At 44.8% G+C, this 24,913-nt stretch overlaps 1 protein-coding gene and 1 long non-coding RNA gene across 2 annotated transcripts in view; one reads left to right on the forward strand and one right to left on the reverse strand.

Annotated features, from left to right (window-relative positions):
- Nucleotides 1-24,913, reverse strand: part of LOC140218935 (uncharacterized) — a 451,043-nt gene that overhangs the window by 416,774 nt on the left and 9,356 nt on the right. The window lies entirely within an intron of this gene.
- LOC126521541 (cuticle protein 16.8-like) lies at nt 4,261-9,809 on the forward strand. The gene is made up of 3 exons (XM_050170241.2): nt 4,261-5,621; nt 6,488-6,673; nt 7,286-9,809. The coding sequence occupies exons 1-3, from the start codon at nt 5,613-5,615 to the stop codon at nt 7,643-7,645; spliced, it is 555 nt and encodes a 184-aa protein (XP_050026198.2). The 5' UTR covers nt 4,261-5,612; the 3' UTR covers nt 7,646-9,809.

Raw genomic sequence — 24,913 nt, forward strand, 5'->3', positions numbered from 1 at the left:
GGCTGGCTCATATTCATCCGCCCGTTAAACGTACACTTTTCTGTGGTTCTTGCTAAATTGTCTACTCAAGAACTGACCTCACACTTACGATTTGTTAACTTACGTTCGGCATAATTCTATTGTTGCGCTTTAGGATAATTTCACGAGCTTGTCATTCAACCATCTTTTGCTTCAATTAAGTAAATAACACCGAAAGATTATTATTACACTAGACTGGCCTCAAAGCGATTTTAATTCTCCGTGCTCCTGTTAATATACATGTGCCCACTTTTGCGGCGACAAGCGTGAACAGGTTACAATATCGCCAAAAAAAATATAAGAGAAGTGATAGGGCCACTATAACATTGAACCAAGTTCTGGCATAAGGATAATATTCTTATCTGCACTTTTATGCGATGTGACTAAGAGAACTGTAGTATGACGCGGAGCACTGAGAACAACGACGAAATATGTCTTGTGCAGACAAATGGCAGTGCCGCTTGTACACGCACTGGCGTACATCACAAGAGCATTTTACCCTTTTGGCCTAACTAAAAGGCGTAGTGAGTCACGCCCTATTGTTGCAACACATGGGAGACGCGATCCCGGCGACAGTACTCGCGCGGACAGTACTCTATGAAATACTGAGTGGCAAAGAGGAAGAATAGGCAGCTACTATACCCCATTAATGTGCATTGAACAGTAACATTACTTTGGAACTTTGAGAGAATGTTATTCTGGAACTTAAATTATGCTGTTTATATTTCAAAGACGCACTGAAGCACGCATTGGTAACGTACGCATATGTGCTGTTCAATATCTAGCCAAATAAAGTTCCTGATAAAAGAACGACTTAACCAGCGTGACCTTTATTATCTTGGAAAAAATTAATCTGGACGGTCTTTCTCCTTTTTGCTCATAGATAGCCTAGAAATATGATTGAATATGACTGAATTTGGAATAAACGCACGAAATATTTTATCCTCTCTGCAGAAAATTGTAGATTCATATGAACTTATAGACCACGGAGACAGTGTCTTAAGTATAGAACGGCCGTAGACATTTCCCAAATAGAGCGGATGATAGTTCAGATATGAGTGTTTACAAAATTTCCTCCTCAACTTCTTGTGGGTGCAGAGAAGGTCACAGGGGTAGCTGGTAAATAACAATATCCGACCTGCAAACGGTTTTGGGAATTCAGCCTCTAGTTTGTTGAGGCTAGATCTAGCTTCCATGTCACTTTACAGCATTGTATTGCCGCAACACCTTTGCAAAACTTTACTTTTGCAAACACCGGAAACGTGCTGACGGGTTCTGGGCGGCAAACAAGGCCAACCTTCCGCCGCTCTAGCAACAGAAGGCCGGTCCAGTTTTCTTAAGAGGTCCCTGGGTCGGATGTGGCGATAACTTGTTCGGCGCCACCTTTTAACCTGGTTGCTACAAACGATGCGATCGCACCACCGAGATAGGCCTTAGGCGATGTCTCCTTCGAACGGTTCAGCTAGGTTTCATTGGGTTTAGAGGTTGACGTAACGACGCGGCCTCGGCTGGACAAGTTCTCGGTTACGCCTCGCTTCTCACAGGATAATGTTTTCCGTTCTAGCTTTTGGAAATGTCCGGCCTGTAATACTTCGGAGGACGGAAGAAATCGCGCTGTCCACTTTCTCCCGGCGAACAATGACGACGTCGTTCGCAAAGACGAAACTTGCTGAATTTCGTTAGTCTGTTTTCTTATTCGGAGAAAACTGTACATTCTGTCCTACGACTCTCATGTATGTATCTCGCCCTTTGCTTTTTATCATTCTGGGAGCTTCAACATGAACGTTTATTAGCACTGCTGAGTGTTGCATGCAGTTAAAGGTTGGATTTCCGCCATTGATTTCGGACAGAAACGTGGAGAGAATATATGGAAGTGAAAATTTATTCGGAAATCCGCTAAGTTTTGTTCGTTTATAAGCTGCGCCCCTACCTCTGACAGTAAAAAGTGGTCATTGTATGGTACAAAAACAAGCGGCTTGGCACAGTCTTGCCAAGCCATGGCTACAGACGTACGCATTTTCATTATCAACTTGGAAGTTTTGACTGCGTAGGAGCTTATGCATTTGTTTGGTTCTGTGAAGAAAGACAGCTTACCTTATAGGAAACACGTGTTTACTAATAATGTAAATGGAACAGCTTAACTTTCCCTAATGAATATTTGCACTACAAGAACTTCGCGTTTTCTTGTGTTTTATGTGCATGCTAGATGACAATATCTTGCTCAGAGCCTTCCAAAAATAAAACAAACGAGAGAAAATGCTCAATTCATTCGAGCCTCTGTGGTAGTAATTATCGACAACTTCAAAATTCAACCATGTGCTGGTTTGAGCAAGTTGGCTTCACTGCAAGAATTTTAAAATTTAGGACACTATCGACGTGTGTGTTATGATGATGATCGCGATTATGTAAATTTTTAGTGGCATCCCCTCTGAAATGGGGCGGCGACAAATAGTCACCAGCCGCTTGATGTAATCCGGTTTTTACCATATCTACTACAGTCTAGCATTTTGGTTATCTGTCCTTGATCTTCTCCCTCCTCATTAAAACTTCTATCTCTATATTTTACCGTTACCTATGCTTGTAACGACGACCCCTCCATTGATCTCTTCCCTGCTTTTTTCCCCACCAGTACACTAAACGTCTCATGCTTATCTCGGCCGCTGACCAGTTAGTACTCCCCGTCCGCTTTGAATCTCAGCGCTTCTGGAAGGTGCGCGTTGCCTACGGTTCTTGCCGGGTGAATACCTTGGTTACGTGAAAGCCGCAGCGCCATCTGTCCCTTGAGTCACAAGCAATGGTTGTGCCAGCTTCTCCATTCCTCCGAAAGAGGCTCTGCGTTCGGCGACGCCACGGCTCTTTCCTTTTTCTCAGACCTCCTCGCTCCTCTCTGCCTTGCAGCGGGGCCGGTAGGAGAGTGGTTGGCGCGCAGGTTGACCTGGCGACCCGGTTTCTCCTCCGCTTTGTGTCTTCTGAGCTGCTCTTGTTGCTCTTGGGGGGTGGCGCTTCTCAGTCATTTAGGCCCACGTGCGACAACAGTAAGACAAGAAAGAAACAGCCTACGTCGGCAATTAGAGCTTCGCCCACATGCCGTCGAGGCTCGCCATTTCCGCGCGTGCCTTCAAAAAATTAAAGGTCCGCGCCGAGGAGAAGCGCTGTTCGAAAATTCATAAGAACCTTGCGAAAGTACCAGACCAAAGCGGTCTCCTTCTGCTTTGAAGTTTCAAAGATAGAGTTTTCTTTCGCTGAGCTTATTTTGATTCGCAAATAAATCGTGGGCTTTTGGGTTCTTACTCGCTGCTACAAAAGCAAAGTTAAAATTAGGTATTAGTGATGACGATCTGTGGCAGCTATGTGTAGACGCAGGACACCATAACACTGAGTTGAAACGCAGTTACTATAACTTCCATTCGCCTTTCTGTGTGGAGTCATTATCTTGACAAAAAACAGCGGTCATTATTAGTTGAAATAAAACCAAATTATTCTAGCCTCTCAAATAATTACATGCAAGAGCAGCTTTGTACTTAAATTACATGTTTTTAATGTTATTGCGATGAAGATATTCTCGTCTCAAGCAACTTGGCGATTTTGCTTACGGGCTGTCGCTCACATGCGCCTCGCTTGATTAACTGAACCTATAAACGGTTACCATTTCACAGCGATAAAAAAAAAAAGAAACGGAGATGTATGCTTACAGTTGGGTATGTAAATTGTGCATTAACTTGCTACTTTAACTTCAATGTAGAGAGAGGCTGACCTTTCTATAACCAGGGCAAGGTATTAAGTTGTACAACAATTTTAGTAAAGCAGGCGTAATGGCAGCGAAACATGCACAGAAATTTCCAAGGAAGTGCCTAAATACATATTGCTTGGGTGAGTGTCCGTCCCTCGTTGAACGACTGTTGAAGCTCCGGCTATAATAGCTAATGAACAAATCAAACAGTGAATTGATCAATACATGATTCACGGATGAACACACGGTGCCTTCTTGATAGCGTAGTCTGTTTCCTATTTGTTACTTCACTTCGTAAATTATTGTCAGATGAATGAGTTACATGCTTTAGTTACGTGCTGTTGGTATTTGCCTGTTAATAATAGGCAACTCCCTCCATCACCTACCGCCTCTTCATCCAAAGAGGATGTAAGATACCCGGCACACTGTTCCCCAGTGTTTGATTACGGTGCATCCAAGGTTACCATGGAGGTGATGAGTGGAAGTGACTACATTATGTAACCAACAGTTGTCCAGTTTTGTATCTTGAATTTTATCTTGTCAGGCTGTTATTCGTAGACGTAAAGTTGTTCAATTCTAAATTGCTGTCTGATTTATTGCCCGTTAACGTCAAATAGCAGTACCAATCAGTATTTGGCAGACGCAGTAGTAGCATCGAGCAATGCTGCGAGTGGCGCTATGAGCATGCGCGATACCACCTATAGAGGTGACCTAGCACCAGCTACTATAGCTTTAGCGTGTACTTGCCGCAAGATAAAATATCCCCCTTAGGAGACCTCGTTTAGACTAAATCATGCTCGGACAGTTGATTATTTTTATATAATTTACAAGGTCACACGCGTGATCGTGCATTTACTAGAACGTGATGGTTTTAAAGCAGCATGCATAATTATGACAAAGCAAAAATGGAAACCCACATTTGCTGAAAGGATTTAACGGTAGATGAGTTGAAACCTTTTTATTTCATGACCAGGCTGTAGATAAATAACACGTCTATACAGTGAACAGTTCATGCATGGATATAAATAATATTACAGTTCTTCATTCATATGACCGATATAAGTACTTCCCATTAAACAAATACTCAAAACCTTACGTCATCCGACCTGAAAAGCTCCGTCCTCATGCCGGGAGTCAGGAAGCGCAATTAAAGTCTGCAGACTCGTGCACAAGTGACACTCTTTTCAAACGAAGGAATGTGCCCCTAGGTGTGGGCGAAGCAAACGCACTAACGACAGCCACGACCAACGATAAACACGACAAAAACAAAAGGCTAGAGCACGCACATCGTCGCCCGAAAAGTGACGACACCTTCCACGTTCACTTTTTTTACCTTCGCTTCGATGTAGGCCGCCTAGAGACACAAGGATGAGCGAGTTTGAAGGACCTCCAACAAAAACAAAGGGGTACAGAAATAAAAAGAATTTTTTTTTTTTTTTTGCTACACGAGTCGCGCGCGACAACATAGGAGGGAGTCATCTCGCCCGTCTGCGATGCTGCCAACGACGGTGATGATGATGATGAAGACACTCTTGCCTTTTGTCTTAATCTCCCACTTTCTCGCGCTGACTTCCTCCCCTTTTTCGGAAGAATTGCGGGACGTCGAGGCAGAGAAACTGCTGCGGCTATAAAAGCCTCGAAGCCGCCAACTTGTCGACACCGTCAGACGTGCTGCCAGCCTGCGCCCCGCGCCGTGCGTTTTAAAGGCGCGAAGCGAAGCGAAACCCGAGCGCTCGTGCTAGCGGAAGTCGAAGCCCAAGTTTTCTTTTCGTCTCGGAGGACGAGCGGCGTCTTCTTTATCGATCATCGCTTTCTTCTTTCCCCATCGCCTTCGGAGGTTGTGGTTTCGAAAGAAGCTTCGGGAATGCTGACGGTACGTATATGCCTCTTTTCCAGATTTTAACGGTCCCGTCGATCTGGGAATGGATTCTGCTTGCCCCGAAAGATGGAGCTACACAACGCTCCTGTTTGGCAGCCAAGTCTTGGTTTTACAAACAGCGACACTTGCATTGTTATTTTTCGGTTAACAAGCTAATAGGACGTTTTACTGCGATATTTGATATCCTATAAATTCGATCTAGATATCGCACAAAATTGTATGTATGCTAAGTTATCCAGCCTTGAAAAGCTTTAACGCTGTCATTTTCGGGATGTGGTAACATGCTAATATATCTCTTTTGGAGTAGTTTGCAGAATTCCTGAGTTATGTAGAAATGCATGGTTAGAACAACGTTTACCGTTGTGTCTAATAAACATGAATGTTTATAAGCGCGGACCTCATTTAACTCTTCGAGGACATCGTTGCTTTCTTGAAGCAGGATTTAACAACATACTCTGTTTTTGCCGCGTTCCTGATCGAGTAGCTAATGAGTGATTCAGTTCCGGGAGCACGAGATTTCCTTATGCTGTCAGTTAAAAGTATATTTTGTTAATTCATGACTGTTAGGATTTCTTTAGGAAAGATATCTATTAACGCAGAAAAATTATATTTTCTTCCTTTTTTTTGATGAATGGTGGCGCCATATTGAAACGCTAACAACACATTCAAGACAATAGTCTTCTAGCACGGCCTAAGACAATCTGAGTGTGAAACACGGTGTAAGAATATTATATTCTTACACCGTGGTGTGAACTAAATAACGGAGTGTCCTCACGTACGGCCGGTCTTCTCAATTTTTACCGCACGTGTAAATATATATTCATTTCAGGTGATTTGATGTTTACATTGTGTTGTCACAGATTCTCTTACTAGGTCTTCTACTAGTGACAGCCTCTAGTGAAGATGGCAAAGGGGAAGAGACGCTTGAAACAGAAGGTCACAGCTTCGGTAGCCTTGGCCAGGCTACGACGTTTAGACAAGCCGGAAACTTCCTGCAGGCAGCTCCAACGTATGGACGTTCGACGTACGGACAGTCAGCAGGAATAGTGAGTTCGAATTACCATTATGTCTTTTTTAAATGTTCTTGGAAATGACTATTAATACAGAAAAAAAAATAGATTCACAAATGTCTAGCTTCAAAAATATAACTCCTTACCGTAATCTGGATAGTCTTTATCACCTACGTGATTAAGCTGCTTTCCGTCTCTCTAACGTGACAGCTTCACGGTGGAACCTTAGGCTCAGTGTACACTCACGCTTCCGTCAGTCGACCACAGAACATGTTTGCGTACTCCAATAGTATTTCCGCATTCTTAGCTATATACAGACAGCTTCAGAACGTTGCCTTAATGACGCAGTGACACCTTTCTTGCACTAGACATTATGTAAATGTAGCAAAAATACGCTTCGTGTCAAGTTATCTGCTGCCCTTCCGTACCCTTTAGCGCTCTTCGTTGCAAAAAAAAATGTCCCAGCAACTAGCCCCGCAATTTTCTTTGTTGAACTACACTCGTAGTCAACCCTCAAGGTCGCTAACATTGGTCATTCACATGAACGAAGTCTTCCGCTTGCTTTCCAAGTGGCGCGTCATCCCCGTGTGCACCCGCACTGACGTGCCGCTTACTCCTTTCGCCCACCCCTTGCCCTCTCGGCCGCAGGACCGCCCGCAGCCGTTCGACTTCGGTTACAACGTTCAGGACGAGTTCGGCAACAACCAGTTCCGCCAGGAGAAAGGTGACGAGTCCGGTTCGGTGCAAGGCGCCTACGGTTACACGGACGCGTACGGCGTCTACCGCAAGGTGCATTACGTGGCCGACCAGAACGGTTTCCGCGCTGACATCAAGACCAACGAGCCGGGCGTCAAGCAGGAGAACCCGGCCGACGTGCAGCTTGTCGTCGAACCCCCGCCGCAGGGTGTGCTTCAGCAGGCACTGACGGGCTCAAGGTCCGCCGGCTTCGCCAAGCTCCCCGCGGCGGCGCCCACCCAGCCGAGATTCCCGCCGGGCCTGCATGCCTGAGAGAAGGCGGGCTCCTGATACGCCCGCGGAAGCTGCCTCCGCGCGTTGTGGAGCAGAGGCATCCGGTGAGGTGGGGTTACTTGCCTCACTGGACGGGAGGTCGATCCATGTGTACAACTATAAGTCAGCCTTTGGCTGAACTTAAGTTGAAATATTCGTACTGCGGTTTCTGCAACGCCTACTTAAAAGCGGGGACAACTGATAAGGAAGTGCGCAGGACAAGCGCTGTCTCGCAACTCTGCATTCTTGAGAGCTTAGAGCTCTAGTTTTAAAAACGTGTCCTCTTCGTAGTGCCTAGACAGTAGAACTCCGATTTGCTTCTTTATTCGAGTTACTCTTTAGTGCAGGCTCTGTAGGCATCAGCAGAGTAGTGGCCTTGAACGTAGTCCCGAGTAGAAGAACGTAATGCGCGCAGAATGTTGTCAGCAGACATTTCCTCTTATACTCCTGCTAGGGGAGGTTTGCTTCAGACAAAAGTTCCTATACACTGGTGCTCACCATGTGCGCGTAAAGCAACTTTGTTGGATAAGTTCCGAAAGGATGCTAGTTCTGACTATGGTTCAAACCTCGTAAGTCTTGTAGGACCGGATAAATATTTGTGGCGAGTAGTGAACAGCTTTCTTAGTAATGTCGCGTTCCAGTAACTAATTAGTTCACATCCCACACGAGTGATGTGTTGCTTCGAAACGCTGTCGTCAGGGAGACTCCCTGCGAGGTGGGGTTTTCGTTACTGGAGGCTTCGTTACGGGAGGCAGTAAAGGTGTCGCATATTCAGGTGAGGCCAGGCCTTCACAAAGGCTGCTGATACAGAATCATTAACGTGGCATCCGCAAATCTCGCACCTTGCCAGATACCCTATTATAAGGGCTCAAATAAGCAATAACCAGCAATCTGTGGAGACCTATGAGATACACCATCAAGATAGAGGCACGCACGCGTCCATTATTCCTAACGAAAGACAGTGCTTGGGCAGAAGATCCTCATATGTTTAGTGACCGCTTGGTGAACGTCCTAGAACAAGCCGCCTTAGAAGGCAGTTTTCTTGCAGATTTGTAGAGACGACGTCGAGAAAGCTTGGAAATTCTCTTAGTGGTGGAAGCTTTCTAGATGTTCTTTTATGTAGTTTGTTTGCACAATCTCTTCGCCACTTCACTTCGTATGTTAACATTGGCTTTGCTTAGGCATGTTATTTTGGGCGATATTTCTTATATATAGTTCTCTCATTTAGTGGCCATAGATCACCCCCACCTAATCTTTGCATCATACAACTTCTCGGGGATCAATAAAAGCAGGGTGAAGAGGGTGCTACTCGTATATCTTAGTAGTCATATAGTTTCACACTAGCAAGAATGAAGTATGGGAGAAGGTAAACTGAATTCATGGTGAATATTTTGTCTCTAATCTAAGGAGCTTGTAAGAAAAACAGAGAGATAGAGAAAGCAAGAGGTGAGAGGCAGAGAGCTTAACCTGATTAATTGTCCGGTTGGCAACACTGTACAGGGAGATCGGGTAAGCAAAATTGAATGCACTGGGTGAAATGACGAAGGCTTCCAGTCCGGCGTAAGACCGCTCCAACGCGGTAAGCCCTACCGGCGGATGGAATGACTTCGGGCATACCTGTATCGTGATGAGTTCATACCTCCGCAGAAATGAAGCATTCCTAAGGTGCATACCGATTTTCAAGCCTCGCTAGGTGTATTATGCAATAAGCGACTTGTTTTCCATGTCCTTACGGCTTTCGAAGCTCCCGTATTATGACAGAACACGAAATACCTCGTACGAGGCCAGGTTCGTAGACACGTCAGTCGGGAGCACAAAAAGAGAAAAGGAATGACGTGATAGGCCAAGTCTCGCCTTTCTCCCACTCCGTCTTGCATGGTTGACGCGTGTCTAGAAAAGGGAGCTTGTACGCTGTCTCACATATTTCACATGAGAGTTCCCCTCGCGTTTGTATTTTGCCTTATGCCTATCCTTTCTTGGTGGGGTTTATTCTTTCAGGCGGCTGCGCTACAAGACGTGTTATGTATCCCATATGCTTGTCGAAGCTGCTGCATTTCTCTGTTGTACATAAGTGTCATTCCTTTCTCTTTCCCTCTGCCGCTTGCTGTTGACTCACGGCTTCGAAATGTCGGGATCAATAAACAATGTGTCTTTAAGTGCGCCATCATAATTCTCTGTTTTACTCTGGTACATTTTCCTTTCAACATGGGCGAGAGCTACATGTTCGAACAGAAAATTTCTCTACCGTGACGCTGCTACGCGAGTGCGTAAGGCGCGCACGCGTTTTGTAATAACTCTGGAGCACACGACGCGTCTCTCAAAAAAAGAAAAATGCCGCAGCCTGAGCATCAACTCCAATCCGGGTTGCTTTGTCCCCTTGAAAATCAGGACGCACACACGTTAATACATACATACATACATACATACATACATACATACATACATACATACATACATACATACATACATACATACATACATACATACATACATACATACATACATACATACATACATACATACATACATACATACATACATACATACATACATACATACATACATACATACATACATACATACATACATACATACATACATACATACATACATACATACATACATACATGGGACCATTTAAACATAGAGATAAGTATGGCCGTTGTCGACTTTTTGTATTCTTCAGCAGGCTAACGCCAGAAAGCTTTTATTACAGTGAAAATAAATATGACTCTTTGCCAGAATGCTTCGGTGATAACTACACCTTATCTTTTAGTCTGTCGTTGAAAGAAAACGAATGATGATGATGAATAGAGTGTATTGTGGCGCAAGGGCCAAGTATGACTAAAGACCTAAGGTGCATACCGAGGAAACGAAGGATTAAAATAGAGTACGGATACGTGGTCTGACACACCGAAAATGCAAGGCAGGGAGGTTAACCGCAGAAGATTCTGGTTTGCTACCCTGCACTGGGGGAAGGATAAGGGGAAACTAAAGGGGGAAAGAATAGCGGAGAAAAAGCAAAGGCAAGAAAACTAAACAGAGGAGATTAGGAACGTCCGTGACGACTAGAGTTTCTCTAATAGGCCACTCGAACGCAAAAATTTCAAGAGCGCCCTGACTGTCTTGTGCTGTGACGACTGTATAGTTCTGCCTTCCAGGTCTGTCTGCTCCGAAAGCGGCCGGTCGTCAAGACACGCCAGCACGGTCGCGAGTGACTGCCCGTGTGCGCTGTATCGGGGACAATGGCAAATAACGCGTTCGATAGGTTCCTCGTTGCCACAGTGGTCACACGCATCAGCATCTTCCCTTTTGATGCGGAAAGCAAAGGATTTTGTAAAAAACGGCAACAAGCCACAGTCGGCAAAGAACCGTTGTCTGGGGTAGGGATAGTCCAGGTGGAGGACAAAGTGAAGACAGGGGTCCAGTCGATGAAAACATGTGTGCTGTAAACTAGGTGTGTTGCACAACGATTGTATGACGTCGTTTGCAAGCACATGAAGTTTCGCTGCTGCATGTGGTTTGGACAGCGGGATTAGTTTCTGCACGCCATCTTTATAAGCAGATTCAGCAGCTTCACCGGCGTTTTCGTTGCCCATTACGACTTAGGTGTTAGGGAGCCACTGAAATTTGACGCGTCCTTGATCGACTAGACGGTGAACGAGCTCTCGGATTTATAGAACTAGTTGTTCGTAGGGTCCACGGCGTAAGGCAGAAACTAAGCAATGTAGAGCTGCTTTGGGGTCACTGAAGACATCCATTTTTGAGGTGGTTAATCTCAAATTACGCGAAGTACACTGCGAAGAGCAGCAAGCTCAGCTGCTGTCGATGTCGTCTTGTGCAATGTCTTGAACGTCTATATGATCACTTTTGCAGAAAAAATCACTCATCCTGCAGAACCGTCCACGGTGACTGAACCATCAGTGTATAGATGGGTATGATTGTTGTATTTTTCGTTCAGCAAGAGCAGCGAAAGTTGCTTCAGAGCTGGTGATGAGAGTTGCCCCTTCATTCGAATTCCTGGTACTGTCAGTCGAACTTGTGGCTGAGCCAAGCACCAAGGGGGAAAGAAAACTCTCGCTGCATCTGTAATCTGATGGAAGGCGTACACAATAAGGTAGTATCGTCTAACAAAAAGACGCGCGTGGTCGGTCTTTTGGCAGTGAGGCGAGATAGTGGAAGTGGAAAGGCGCGCGAACAAAGGGACTGAAGTGTCCTCTGAGTGCTCTTATGACAATGTGAATCTCGGCTCGGTAGTCATGCGCAATTTCGATGGTTTCAGATGTTGATGTACATAGTGGCCACCCTAGACAAACCTTAAGCGCCTGGGCCTGAGCAATTTCGATTGTACGGATGTTAGTTATGTAGGTATTGGTCAGCACTACCAAGCTGTACCTCAGATACCCGAGAAACAGCATCCTCTACAGTTGCATCATCACGTGTACTGATGAACCCCAGCTTTTCCTTCAATAAACTTGAAAACATGAGAGAAGGCTGTCAGGTGCTTTCTTTAGGTAGACCACATAAGGACTCCAGCAGAGGTCACGGGCGATGATTACACCAAAAAACTGGGCGTCCTGACGTAAGAGATATCTTGTCCACTGATGGATATGGAGGAGGAAGTCATTGGTTTCCGGCTAAAAGCGAGTAACGCACATTTTGCTGTTGGAATCCTGAGGTCATGTTCGCTAACCGACGTCGTTATCAACTACGCAGATTTCTAGAGCCTTGGACGCACTTGAGGACGCGTCACGCCAGATGCTCAGACGCGGATGTCATCGGCATAGATTGACAACTTCACCGTATTTGGTAGGCACTCTACGAGACCAATGAGCACAAAGTTGAAGAGCGTGCGACTCAACACACTACCATACAAAACTTCACGGTGGGTGTTTTGTGGAGAAGTTGAGCCGTCTTCGGTATACACAAAGAGTCCGCATAAGTAAATAACTGCATCTACAACAATAGAGTCGACCGTCGAGGCCAAGCATTTCACGGGCCTCTAATACAGCTTCACGCAGAACATTGTCATGTGCTCCTGTGATGTCGAGGAACATTGCGACAGACAACCGCTTGCACGTTTTTTCATGCTTAACGTACGTAACCAAATCGATGATGCTCTCAATGGAGCATCGGTAACGTCGAAGGCCAGCCATGGCCATCTGGGTAAACTTCATAGCGTTCGCGGTACCATTCAAGTCTGGGGAACATCATTCTATCGCCTTCTCAATTCAACTAGCGAGCGCGATTGGGCGGTGGGAATTAACCTCTGTAGAGGAGACTTTTCCGGTTTGAGGAGCTATACCAGGCTACTGGGCTTCCATTCTTTAGGAACGTTTCCATTCTCCGAGGACTCATTGAAGATGTGCACCAATGTACTTCCCACCCCTTCACCGAGGTGGCACAATATACGGTAAGATATACTATCTGGGCCAGGTGATGACGACCGATTACATAAGGCAACTGTCGCGTTGAGCTCTCGAGTGGTGAAAGGGAGATTCATGTGTAAGCCCCATGGGTCCAGAACGTATACTAAATGTAAGTGAACTTATGCCGGTAGACTGGCTTGCAATCGCAGCACAGAAATTTCTCCGCTACATCAAGGTCTTGTCGGCGTTGGAAGAGCGCGAGGGCCTTGAATGGGAAACGTTGTTCCGGAGCAGAACATAGGCTCCTCACAGTTCTCGATATTTGAGATAGCGGTTTGCGGGGATCAAAGGACTCGCAATATTTTCCCCATCGCTCGGATTCCAGTTGATCTATGCGACGTTTATTGTTATTTGAGTGCGCCGGGCTCTCCGTAGATCGTGAGTGGACTTCGTGTGGCAGTATCTTCGTTCAGCGCGACGACGAATCGCGCGAAGTCGCGCCAATTCCAGGTCGAATTGAGAGTTCCTTGGTGAGCACATGAGCGTGCGCACAGTCGTCTGCACCGCTTTTTAAATACTTTTTGCCGACCACAGGGGAGACCTCTCTAACAAGAGTCCTCCAGTAAGTTTTTAAGCACAATCCAATCTATTCTTCGTAGTGTGTTAGGCAAATGAGTCTTAAAAATCCCTTCAATTGTTAACAAGGCACAGTGCTAATTAGCACTGTGTCTTGTTTTCTTCTCTGCCGCCGTCTGTGTGCACTGTTAACCATTTAAGATTGCTTACCAACTAGCCCAGCCAGGCATCCTTGTGAAAGATATCCCATTTATCTTAAGGTAAATGGGGATGTGATAGCTCCCGTGTTTCTCGGTGTCCAACAACCACTTAACGCTCGTGGAAAAGCGGCGTGATACAAAGGTCAAGTCCAGGCAGCTTGTGTACACTGTACCCCGTAGAAATGTAGGACTAGCGTCATTCAGCAACAAGAGGTCATCGTTAGAAACAAAGGAAACGAGTCTTCGTCCCGCTGCGTTAAGAGGAAGCTTTAGCTCGGGTGCTCCTATCTAAATACATGTAAAAGGAGAATTCGTTTTTGTCGGCAACCACAGCACCAAATTTGACGGGGTTTGTTGCATTTAAAAGAAAAACTTAAAATCTAGTGACTGTTGGTTTCAAATTTTCGATTTAGGTCGTCAATTTTTTATTAAAAATTTGCAAAAATCGCAAATTTTCAGAAAACGAAACTATCAAGTTTACAACTCTGTAACTCAGCAAGAATAGGTGATATCGCAATTCTGTGAATTGTACCTAATAGCACATCTAAAGCGGACAAATTTGACATCTTATACATGAATCGCAAAAAATTTATTAATATGTAGTTACAACTTTTGCAGAACCCTCGTAAACTACGTAACAAACCCACGTAAGATGTAAAATGACATATGAAATTTGTCCGCTTTGAATGATCTAATGGATGCCGTTTACAGAACCGCGATATCTGTTCTTGATGCAGAGCTATTAGTTTGTAAACTTCGTGCTTCTATTTTTTTTCAGACTTCTGAAATTTTGTAAATCTCTTTAACAAAATGCAAGCCCTAAATCAAAATTCCGCTTCCAACAGTCACTAGAATTTAACTTTCTCTCTCAAAACCAACAAATTTCATTAAAATCGGTCCAGGGGTTATCTCAGAAAAACGTTTTTGCGTTTTTACATGTATTTGAATAGGCCGCGTCGGAGTTGGGCCCGAGCTAAAGCTTCCTCTTAACTCTTAAGCTTCCCCAAATGGCGTGACGTTAAAGTCCCCTGTTATAATCCAAGGACCAGGATATGATTTTATTATGTCTTCTAGTCTTTTGATGTCAAACGGGTGTGATGGAGACAGGTAAGCGCCTACGAGTGTAAAGGCGAGTTTTCTATTTTTGACTGTTAGGCAGACATACTGAGTGTCGTCATGAGGTTGCACAGGCTGGACGACGTAAGTAAGCTCACGGCGAATGAAGATGACGACATGGCTACCTTATTTGTTGCTCGAGCACGTAATGGACTCGTAACCGGATAATCTGATCGGATGGCATAATTTTGGGTCTCAGATAACGATTATTGGAAAACGGTTAACATGCACAAATTTATGAAAATCAGCAATGAGATATTTTGGACCTCTGGCGTTCTACTGAATAATAGATGTATCTCTGACTTCCTTATGAAATTACTGGTGATTGTCAGCCATGGTTCACTCGAGGGTGGGTAGAACTGGGCTCGACGCGTCCAGCACTTGTAGTCACCTTCGAGCGGATGAAGTTTCGATGCTGGTCAACATTACTCTGATGAGATCGATTATGGACAGCAGCATCGGAATGATTCGGCGGCCTGTTGTTGGCGCATCAACAAATGAAGTTTGCTTCGATGGTGACATCAAGCGTGTAGATTCCTTGGAAGGCTGGGTGCTCGGGAGCGCCGGCCAGTCACCTACAGGGGAAGGCTTTTCCGTTTGAGGCCTCTTTGGTATCTCGGATCTGCTTGTACTCGAAACTGATCTCCTTGACAACGTCTCTGCATGAACTGTACCTTGCGTTGTACGCTTCCGTCGATGACGGATCGTTACAGAAGCTTAACTATGAAATTAGCTGTCTCTAAGTATTTGTTTCAGATCAGCAAATTCTTTTTTTTTATCTTGGAACAATGTTTAGATGTGATCAAAAAGCGAAAAATGTGCAAGTTGGTATGGAATCACGGCTAAATTCAGAGCGTGAACTACTGGGACACAAGCTAAGGAACAAGAAAAGACAGGACACGGCGCTTGTGTCCCAGTAGCTGGTGTCCCAGTAGCTGGTGTCCCAGTAGCTGGTGTCCCAGTAGCTGGTATCCCAGTAGCTGGTATCCCAGTAGCTGGTATCCCAGTTGCTCGCGCTTTGAATTTAGCCATGCTTAAGATGGGGCTTCATGCGAGGCATTACATTTGCCGCACCTAATACTTGTTGCATGGCAGACATCTCAAGTGTGTGACTCCGCGTACCGGGGGCACACCAAAGACTCTGCACAGGTGCCCTTGACATGTCAGATCCTGAAACACTTGTGGCATGGAAGCGGCTTGAGGACAAACGGTCGAACAACGTGTCGGAAGTGACCGACTTTGTCATGCGAAGAGATAGAGTGGCCCTTGAGCACTATCTTTATGCAGTGGCTGTTTCCGAAGCGGCATACGTGCGTTATGACCACACCTTCATAGGCCGGTTTAATCATAATGGGCAGGTCTCAGTTCGTAATTGCCAGGTCGATGTCGTAGATTACGGCGGCAGTACAAGTTCCTTAGATTGGTATAACCGGCTGTATTTTAGTGTTTCCCAATTCAATTATCTGGCGAAGCTTGTCGAGTGCATTTCCGCGGGTCGTGTCCACAGCCAGGACATTGTTCCGCATGTTTAGTCGGCCCTCCTTAATTTAATTTGGCGCTATTCTCTCAAACAAAATGGAGAGAGCTTGCCTGTTTAATCCTCGAAGGCTGATGGAGGAATCCACAGGTGTGAAAAGGATGGTGTGCGGCCAGCGCTCAGGTTTAGCCTGCAGGGTTGATGTACTCCTAGGTGATGACGTCTTGATGAGTCTCCTTTTGACCTTTCGGCTCCTCAACAATCCAACGCCGTCATCCGGTGAGCCATCGCCTGTGACTCAGTAGACCTCATTGTCTTCGCTGGTGCTGGACCAAGTGCCTCGCTTCCTTGAGGAGCTTGTCAAGGTAGACCTCTGAGTTGTCGGGATGGCAGGCTTCGCGTCCATGGTCACGATAGCAGGAGGCTCAGTGGAGTTTTCACTGCTGGTGAACCAGGTGCGCTATGTCATTGAAGATCTCCCTGCAGCAGGCTTCTCTGGCCGTGCGGGCCTGTGGGAGGCTCCGCGTTCGTAGCCGCTTTTAAGGACGCACAAAGCGCCCCGAAAATTGGACGAAAAATAGCTAGCCGAGACAGATGCGTTCTAGCAAAGAGCAACTTTGTTCAGTAATGGGGAAAGTTGGGCTAGTTGGTGATTGATCATCATACCTTGCTGGTGAAACAGCACACTGACACTGACACAGAAGACACGCAAGACGACACTCGCTGCACTCGCAACTATTTTATTTCAGAACACATACTTCATGCTTATATACCTGCGCACCCTCAGGCGTCATCGAAAATCAAGGCAAGATTAAAGGCTTTTTTTTTATTCATTTGCCCGCACATACTCGGGCGTTAAAAATATGGCACCTATTTATCATGGTGTGCAATCCTATCGTATTTGTTGCACCCCTAAAAAACATTTTTTTTTGTTAGGGGTGCAACAAATACGATAATATTCGATACGATAATATCACACCATAATAAATAGGTGTCATATCTTTGACGCCCGAGTATGCTCGGGCAAATGATTTTTAAAAAAGGCCTTTAATCTTGCCTTGATTTTCTTTGACGCCTGAAGGTGCGCAGGTATATAAGCATGAAGTATGTGTTCTGAAATAACATAGTTGCGAGTGCAACGAGTGTCGTCTTGTGTGTCTTCTCTGTGTCCGTGTCAGTGCGCTGCTTCACCAGCAAGGTATGATGGGCAACTTTGTCCTTGCACCGAAGCTGTCTATTGTAATGTGAGGAACACCGTAAGGACGGACTTCGCATTAATTCTGACCCCCTGGATGTTCTTAACTTGCATCCAAAGCACAACACGTGCGCGTTTCAAAAGAACAACACAATAATACAAGATTGTCGCATAATAGCATAAGAATTATTCCTACGTATTTAAATAGTACGCAGCTTGCCTGGTATTCTAACATTGACAAATTCACACTTGGGTGCTATCGTTGCGTAAAACTTTCAAATGTACCTCGGGCAGAAGGAAGGAAAGAAAAGCAAAACAAGGAGATAAGTAAGGAAAGCGAGCGCATGAGGATGCAAGTGGTAAGCTCAGCAGAAGGAAGAACTGAATGAGCCTGTTGGTTCATATTTCATCATTCATTATCCTTCCGCTAGTAATCCGATGCCTCAGGTTACTCAATTATGGGAAATTACTAGGTGGTGCCATTGTGATCATCACACTTCAGAGAAAAGTATCGCGCAGAAAAAAAAGAGAGGTACCGATGTGATATCGAGCGCCGTTCATCGCCTTTGCTGAGTATAAATTTCAACATCTCGTTTGAGCGCATGGGAAGAAAAAAGAACAGGACCGAGCAAGGACCGATTAGCGCTAATGCGCCGAGGCTCAGCAGGGCCAAATCCTGCGTTGTTGCTCACATTCGCGCTTGCGCGCTGCGCTAGAATAAACAGATCTGAACCATGCAGGCACTCAGCCTCGGACTCCGTGAATACATTCACTATTGCGGCGTCGCTAAATTTAACACTCAATTATGCACGGCCAGCGTGCGCCCCTGAACCTCGCCCTTTCTCTCTCCCTTTATCCCTCGCTCAACGTCGCACCAAGCACGCTAATTCGTACTTGAAGTGAATGCGTCCGCCTCTGCGGCAACCACTCTCACTGGAAGATAAGATGGTAAACGGAAAGAAAAAAAACTACGCCGTGATGATTGCACTCCTTCCGAGGAACTGTCTCAGGGACCGCAGGCCCATCTGCGCGCGCCCCTGGTGGCGATAAAGCGCCAGTGCTCAGTCACAAGGAAGCGGGCCTCTTCCAATTTTCTGTTTTGTCGGGGGTCGTCTCATTAGGCTAGGACAAAGGAGGGCTCTAGCGAGGAGCAATTTGCACCGCTACGCGAGCTATCGCTTCGAGGCGGTGCTCCGCTGAGGCTAATAAGTCGCTCCTAGCAGTCCCCTTCATGCAGTGCGCCGCATTCGGGAATCCCATTCGCACGCTTTAAGAGGCTTAAGGGCATCACCCTCACCCAAGCCAACCAAAACCCTTCTCGAAATCTCGTCAACGCGGGTCACCTCCGGGCGCTACCGTTTAACGCATGCGTTGTTGCTTCCCGCTTACGAGACGCGGGTGACGGTGAGAGCGATAGTTTCGTCCTGGACCAAGCCGCCTGTGCGCACTGGCGCAGTCAGGCAGTTTGGACGGATCGCAGTAGTTAAGAGAGAGAGAGGGAAAGACGGGAAGTAAAGACAGCCTGGTTACCCTGTGCCGTGATGAAAGAGATTAAGGATGACAGAAAGAGAGCCGAAATAAAATAACAAAAGAGAGAAAAGGACAAATAAATTACCACCATACTCAAAGTAGGCCAGTATTTTAAGCCCGCGGCTCATTGAGCGGCATTTTGCCCCTGCACGCCTTGAGTGCACGCAGTTTTGCATCAGTTTACAAACGTCGTAGTGGAGGTACAGTGCGTTAACTTGCTTCTATCATACTTGCAAACGAAGCGGTGTTCTTATCAACAGTTCACGCGGTTTTCCAAGGTTACAACGCTCATCGCCAAAAAGTAAGACTACCGAAATAATAACACATTACGATGCGGTAGAAGCGTTCAACACGTACACACACACGGACAAGAAGGAATACTCAGGCGACACGATATACTGCAGACTGATTACTTCTGTGCACCGGTTCTAACATCCACAGCGCGCGGAAGCTCGAATAAAGGAAAGGAAAGACGCGTGAACCAAACTCCACTCAAAGGAAGACAAGAACAACATGCATTGTATATGTGTCGACTAAAATTAGGGCATTAAAGATGACGCAGTGTTTCATAATTACCGATATGTTTCATTATTTGCAATGTTTATTTTTGTTTTATTCTCAGAAGTTAATTTTTTTCCAGACCCTCTACTTTTATACTATAAGCCATATCATTCTGAATATACGCCGGTCCTCCTCCATTCAAATTCATATTAAGTGATTTCATTCGCTTTTTTTTTAATGCGCATGCACGTGCGTCGACGTTGTTTGGTTTCGCGTCGAATTTGGTTGACACGTCCTTCTCTTCCCGTTTTTTTTTTTTCTTCTTTGACCAAGAGGCTAGGTGTGCTCATCCCGCAGAAGATGCAGTATATGATGCATTGTGGTTAGTTTTTTACTATAGTGGTGCTAATTACTCACATATCCTTAACTTTACCATCTCTGCAACTGATTCTCGCTTCTTGACTTGATGAGACCGCATCGTGATACCTTTAGCGACTCTTTACGACGCTCTAGAGCAGCGAAGGGACCGTTTTTTCACCCAAGAGGTCAGATAGATACCCAGATCCCAGGTACGCCTAACTCTTGTGAATTCAGCAAAGAAGATCTTGTCTTAAAAATATTAGGGTAGATACGAAGCCCTCTTAGGAATCAACGGTAAGCGAAGGTTTCTTGAAAGGTTTCAATGAAATGTTACGCCAAGAGACACGAAGCATGCAATCTTATTTTATTTAGCCAGGGTAGACAAAGAAATCTTCATTTTAAGCACTTTCATCCTCTCACTCCTCTAAGCTCCTCGACACCCTCTTTGCATGTCCTCGCCCTTACCACGTCTCTCATGCAATGAGAGGTTGAGTATGCGGCTAGAAGACGAGCGAACACGAAATCCCGTCAATGAGCCAAAGAAAAAATATCATTTAAGGAAATGCTTGTTTTCGATTGTGCGAGGCAATTCAGAGTCCTAGTTAATTTTTTCTTCCTTGCTCATTTTCTTTTCTTTTTGTTTTACACGCTTCCCTTCCGCTGCATGTCTACAGAGCGTGCTATTCCGGCGGGTGTTTGGCGACTGAATTGCCGACCTCACGAAATAGGAGTGCCGCGTGCGGTTTAACCACTTTTCTAGTGACCTATTGTTGGGTTTAATAAAATATTCATTAAATGCTGGGTTCATTAAAATTAGCAAGGAGAGGAGGCGGCCAGCTAGTGAGCGTGTAAGGGGCCACGCGCATGGGCGACAAACTCTGTAACCTCGGACGACCTTGCGTTTGACCTCGGCTCAGACTAGGCCAAGAAATGCTTCGCACCTTTAACTGCGTGCACATGCAGAAGAATGTAGAAGAAAATAAAAGTCTTAAGTGACTGCAGTTACGCGCTCACTTACTGAAACAAAAGCAGTTTCTTACAGCCAACAATACGATATTCTTAAGGACAACTTGTTTGCAATGCTCATAATGTCGTCTTCGTCTGCTATAGTACTGCCGGCTGTGGCCTCCTGTATACACGCACAGATGCCGCCAGTATCAGAGACTGCCTGGTGCGAACAAACCCGCACCAACCGCGAACTTGAGGGATAGCTCAACGGTTAGCTCGTCCGGTTTCCAACAGCGCATTGCTGCAGGGGTATTTATTTATTTATTTATTTATTTATTTTATTTATTTATTTATTTATTTATTTATTTATTTATTCATGCATTTATTTATTGAATTCTGTGAGCCTTACCAGGCCCTTACTGGGGTGAATAAGTAGTCAATATAATATAAGAATGCGCATTAAGAATAGTTATCACATTTCGCCACTAAGTTGTCAACACATTTCATCAAGAAAAACAAGAAAAATTTGAGTTTACATGACTCAGTGTTACACCCATGCAAAACTAACGTTACAGGAACGAATTTAGCGATCTAGCAGCATAGCAATTTCAAGGAATTACGCAAAAGAAGAGTTCGATTTTAGTGGTGAAAGCCTCAACGATTCAACATTCATGCAAGCACGTGGCAGATTGTCCCATTTTTCTATGGTGGACAGGAAAAAAGAGTATATGTAAGTGTCGGAGCGGGTTATCAATGGCCTGATACACTTGATAGCATTTATTCTGGACGAGTACGGATAAAGTGGCTTGGCATAGTCGCTCTTATATATAGTAGTGCTATCGCGACATAACAAATACATCAACTTCAAAGAAGCAACATGCCGGTGGATATCAAGTGTTTGTAAGGCAGCGCTGTTGCGCAGTAGCGCCAAACCGTCATTCCTAGAATATTTAGAATATTTAGAATAAACGAAGCGAAGCGCCTTGTTTTGGATCGCCTTTAACTTGTTGGTAACGTACTCTTAGTATGGGTTCCAGACACCATTGTCATATTGGAGAATAGGGCGTACCAGAGATTTCTAGCATGAGAGCTTGACATTCGGAAGTGCTGTTGCAAGCTTCCTGCGCAGAAACCCAAGCTGCCTAAACGCTTTTAATGCGAAAGCATTATATGCCCCATTGCGCGAAAATCCGGCGTTGTCGTCGGCGCCGGGATCCAAAGATGGTACCAAAAATGGCCGATGGTGGGAAGAGTAAAAACATGTCAAAAATTCTCGGATTGACATCAAATCTGTCAGGTTTCTCTAAACGTCACTTAATGGAATTGAAAAGAAAATTTGCGACATTTTGGGCTAGGTGAGAATCGATGTGTTGTGAGAATCGTTGTGTGTCCCTTATTCGTTTTACGTCCTGTCTTTGTGCACGCAAAAGTTTAATAAGAACCATGTACAACCAACTCGCCCGAAACGTAACGCTTTTGAGAATGAAGCCCGGATTTACGAGGGAGGGGGGAGGTGAAGACTAGTACACTTCCCCGACTCCACGGTGGCTCCACGGTTATGGTTGACCAAAGTTGTGCCTAGTGCGTGCCTCATTTGCACACGTCACGTCACTGTTTCCGTCACTGCCTCCAACGAGTCACTTGCTCTTCAGATTTGATCGCTGCGGCGTCTGCTGTGTCTACTGCGATGCACTCTCGACGCCAAATCATGAGTGTATAAAATGAGGTGGGCCTAGTGTGCGCATCATTGCACACGTCACGTCCCTGCCTTCGAATTTCATCGGCGCTGTGTCTACTGGAATGCTCTCCGAAGCGTCTACTTCAGCGGCAGCTGCGAAACGTGGACGCCCACGGAAGCATGCCTCAGAAAACTATGCAAGGGAACACAAAAAGATTCGTCGTTCTGCCGCAAAATGGTCCGAATGTTTCCGGCCTCTGGCCAACATATACGCAAACACACACACCGATTCAGCAGAAAGAACGTTAATGCATATTAAAACAATAAATCAACATTTCCCCTAAGCGATTATAATGATTTCGCATTCCGACACGTAAGCAGTCTTAAGTGTCTCTGCTAAAGTTTTTTTACAGGTATTATTAATGTGTGTGTTCCATCTTAATCTACTTGTTAAGGTTACCCCAGCGTATTTGTACAATTGTGTCCTCGCAACCTCTGATCCCATGAGGTTTTATGTGAAGAGTAATGACTTTTTCTTTCATGCTATTGACATGGATGCTGTGTTAGTTACATTAATTTTCATTCCCCATTTCTCGCACCATTTGGTAATGCTAAATAAAGATGAGTTTAATGTAAGCTGATGCGCCTCTGTTTGAAATCTGAAAATAATCCTAACGTTATGTCCGGTTCAACTCGAAGGCGCATGTCATTCACATATACTAATAATAAGATAGGACCTAACACAGATTCTTGGGGCACTCCTGAAAAAACTTCTAAACATTCTGATTCTGCATTGTTCACTTTAATGAACCGATTGCGATTACTGATGTACGCGCTTATCCATGATATTACTTTCTCATCTATTCCTATATATTTAGTTTGTCTATTAACTTTCGGTGTTTTATCCTGCCAAACGTTTTTGAAAAGTCGAGGAATATAGCGCCCACTGGTAGCCTAGAATTAATTACTACGGAAAAGTTGTGAACTGCTTCCAAAAGTTGTGTTACTATCGAAAGACCTTTGCGCAAACTATGTTGTTTAGTGTACAATAAGTTGTTTCTTTTAAGATAAGTCATAATCGCTTTGTTAATAATGTGCTCCATGTGCTTACGACAGCAGCTGGTTAGTGATGCGGGCCTGTAATTGTTTACCTGTAATTTTCTGCCATTCTTTGTGGATGGGGATGACATTTACACAAAGCCAGTAGAATAGAACGCTAGCAATTTAAAAAGAATCTGTGAAAATATTATAAATTAAAGGAGTCACTTGCTCTGCGTAGCATATGAGAAACATATTTGAGATTTTGTCAGGTCCTGGGGATATTTTTACGTTCATTTGTAAAAGAACGTTTGGAATTCCTTTTTCTGAAAATTCAACTGGCACCATTGTTGCATCATGGACTAGCGTTCCGTCGTCTTTGGAAGGTTCTGAAGTGCGTGTGCAAACGGACTGAAAACATTCACTGAAGGCTTTTACGATAGCAGAAGCTTTGTCCTCAATAGCACTTTCTAACTGTGCGACACCGTTTTCAGTCTTGGACAGATAGCGCCAAAATTTGCTTCGTTTATGTGTCATGAAAATTGATAGCAAAAAAAAAAAAAAGTGGTTACGCGCTGGGTTCACTTATTCTTTACGCTCAAGGGTTAATCTACAGAATGCGTCGGAGTCGCAATTTTTTTTTTTTTTTGCACATGTGTTGTATTTTTCTTTTCTGGTGACCAATGTTACTCGATATCCATGGTGATCTGCGCTTTGCGCATTTTATGTTTGTAGGGACCAAATTTTCTTCACAGTACGAAGTCGCTTCTTTAAACTTCTGACACAAATTTTCTACTGTGGCGTACTTTTCAAGACAAACGTTGTCCGATAATGCTTCTAGATAATCAATGTTACCTGTAGCATCAGCTCTGTTATAAACTTTAACAGGAACACGTGATTGCAAAGAACCCTCATTTCTGCACCCGACGTTCAGTGTCAGTATTATTAAGCTATGATAGGATATTCCGTCCTCCACAGTTACTTCAAACGACAAATTATGTGACACAAATGCAAGATCCAGTACTAAACTGGTCTGGTGCAGGATGCGCGTTGGTTGTGTCACAAGCTGATGTAAAGAAAAACTATAGCCTATATTCAGCAGAAGTTCACTGCTGGAGAGGAGACTTCCTTACTGGTTATCGATAATGTCTTCCAATCAATATCATCATCTTCATCAGCCTATTTATGTCCACTGAAGGATGAAGGCACATCTCCCTGCTATCTCGAATTACCCTGCCCTGGGCCAACCGATTCCAACTTGCGCCTGCAAATTTCCTAAT

Source organism: Dermacentor andersoni, chromosome 6, assembly GCF_023375885.2.
Source record: "Dermacentor andersoni chromosome 6, qqDerAnde1_hic_scaffold, whole genome shotgun sequence".
Classification (NCBI taxonomy): Eukaryota; Metazoa; Arthropoda; class Arachnida; order Ixodida; family Ixodidae; genus Dermacentor; species Dermacentor andersoni.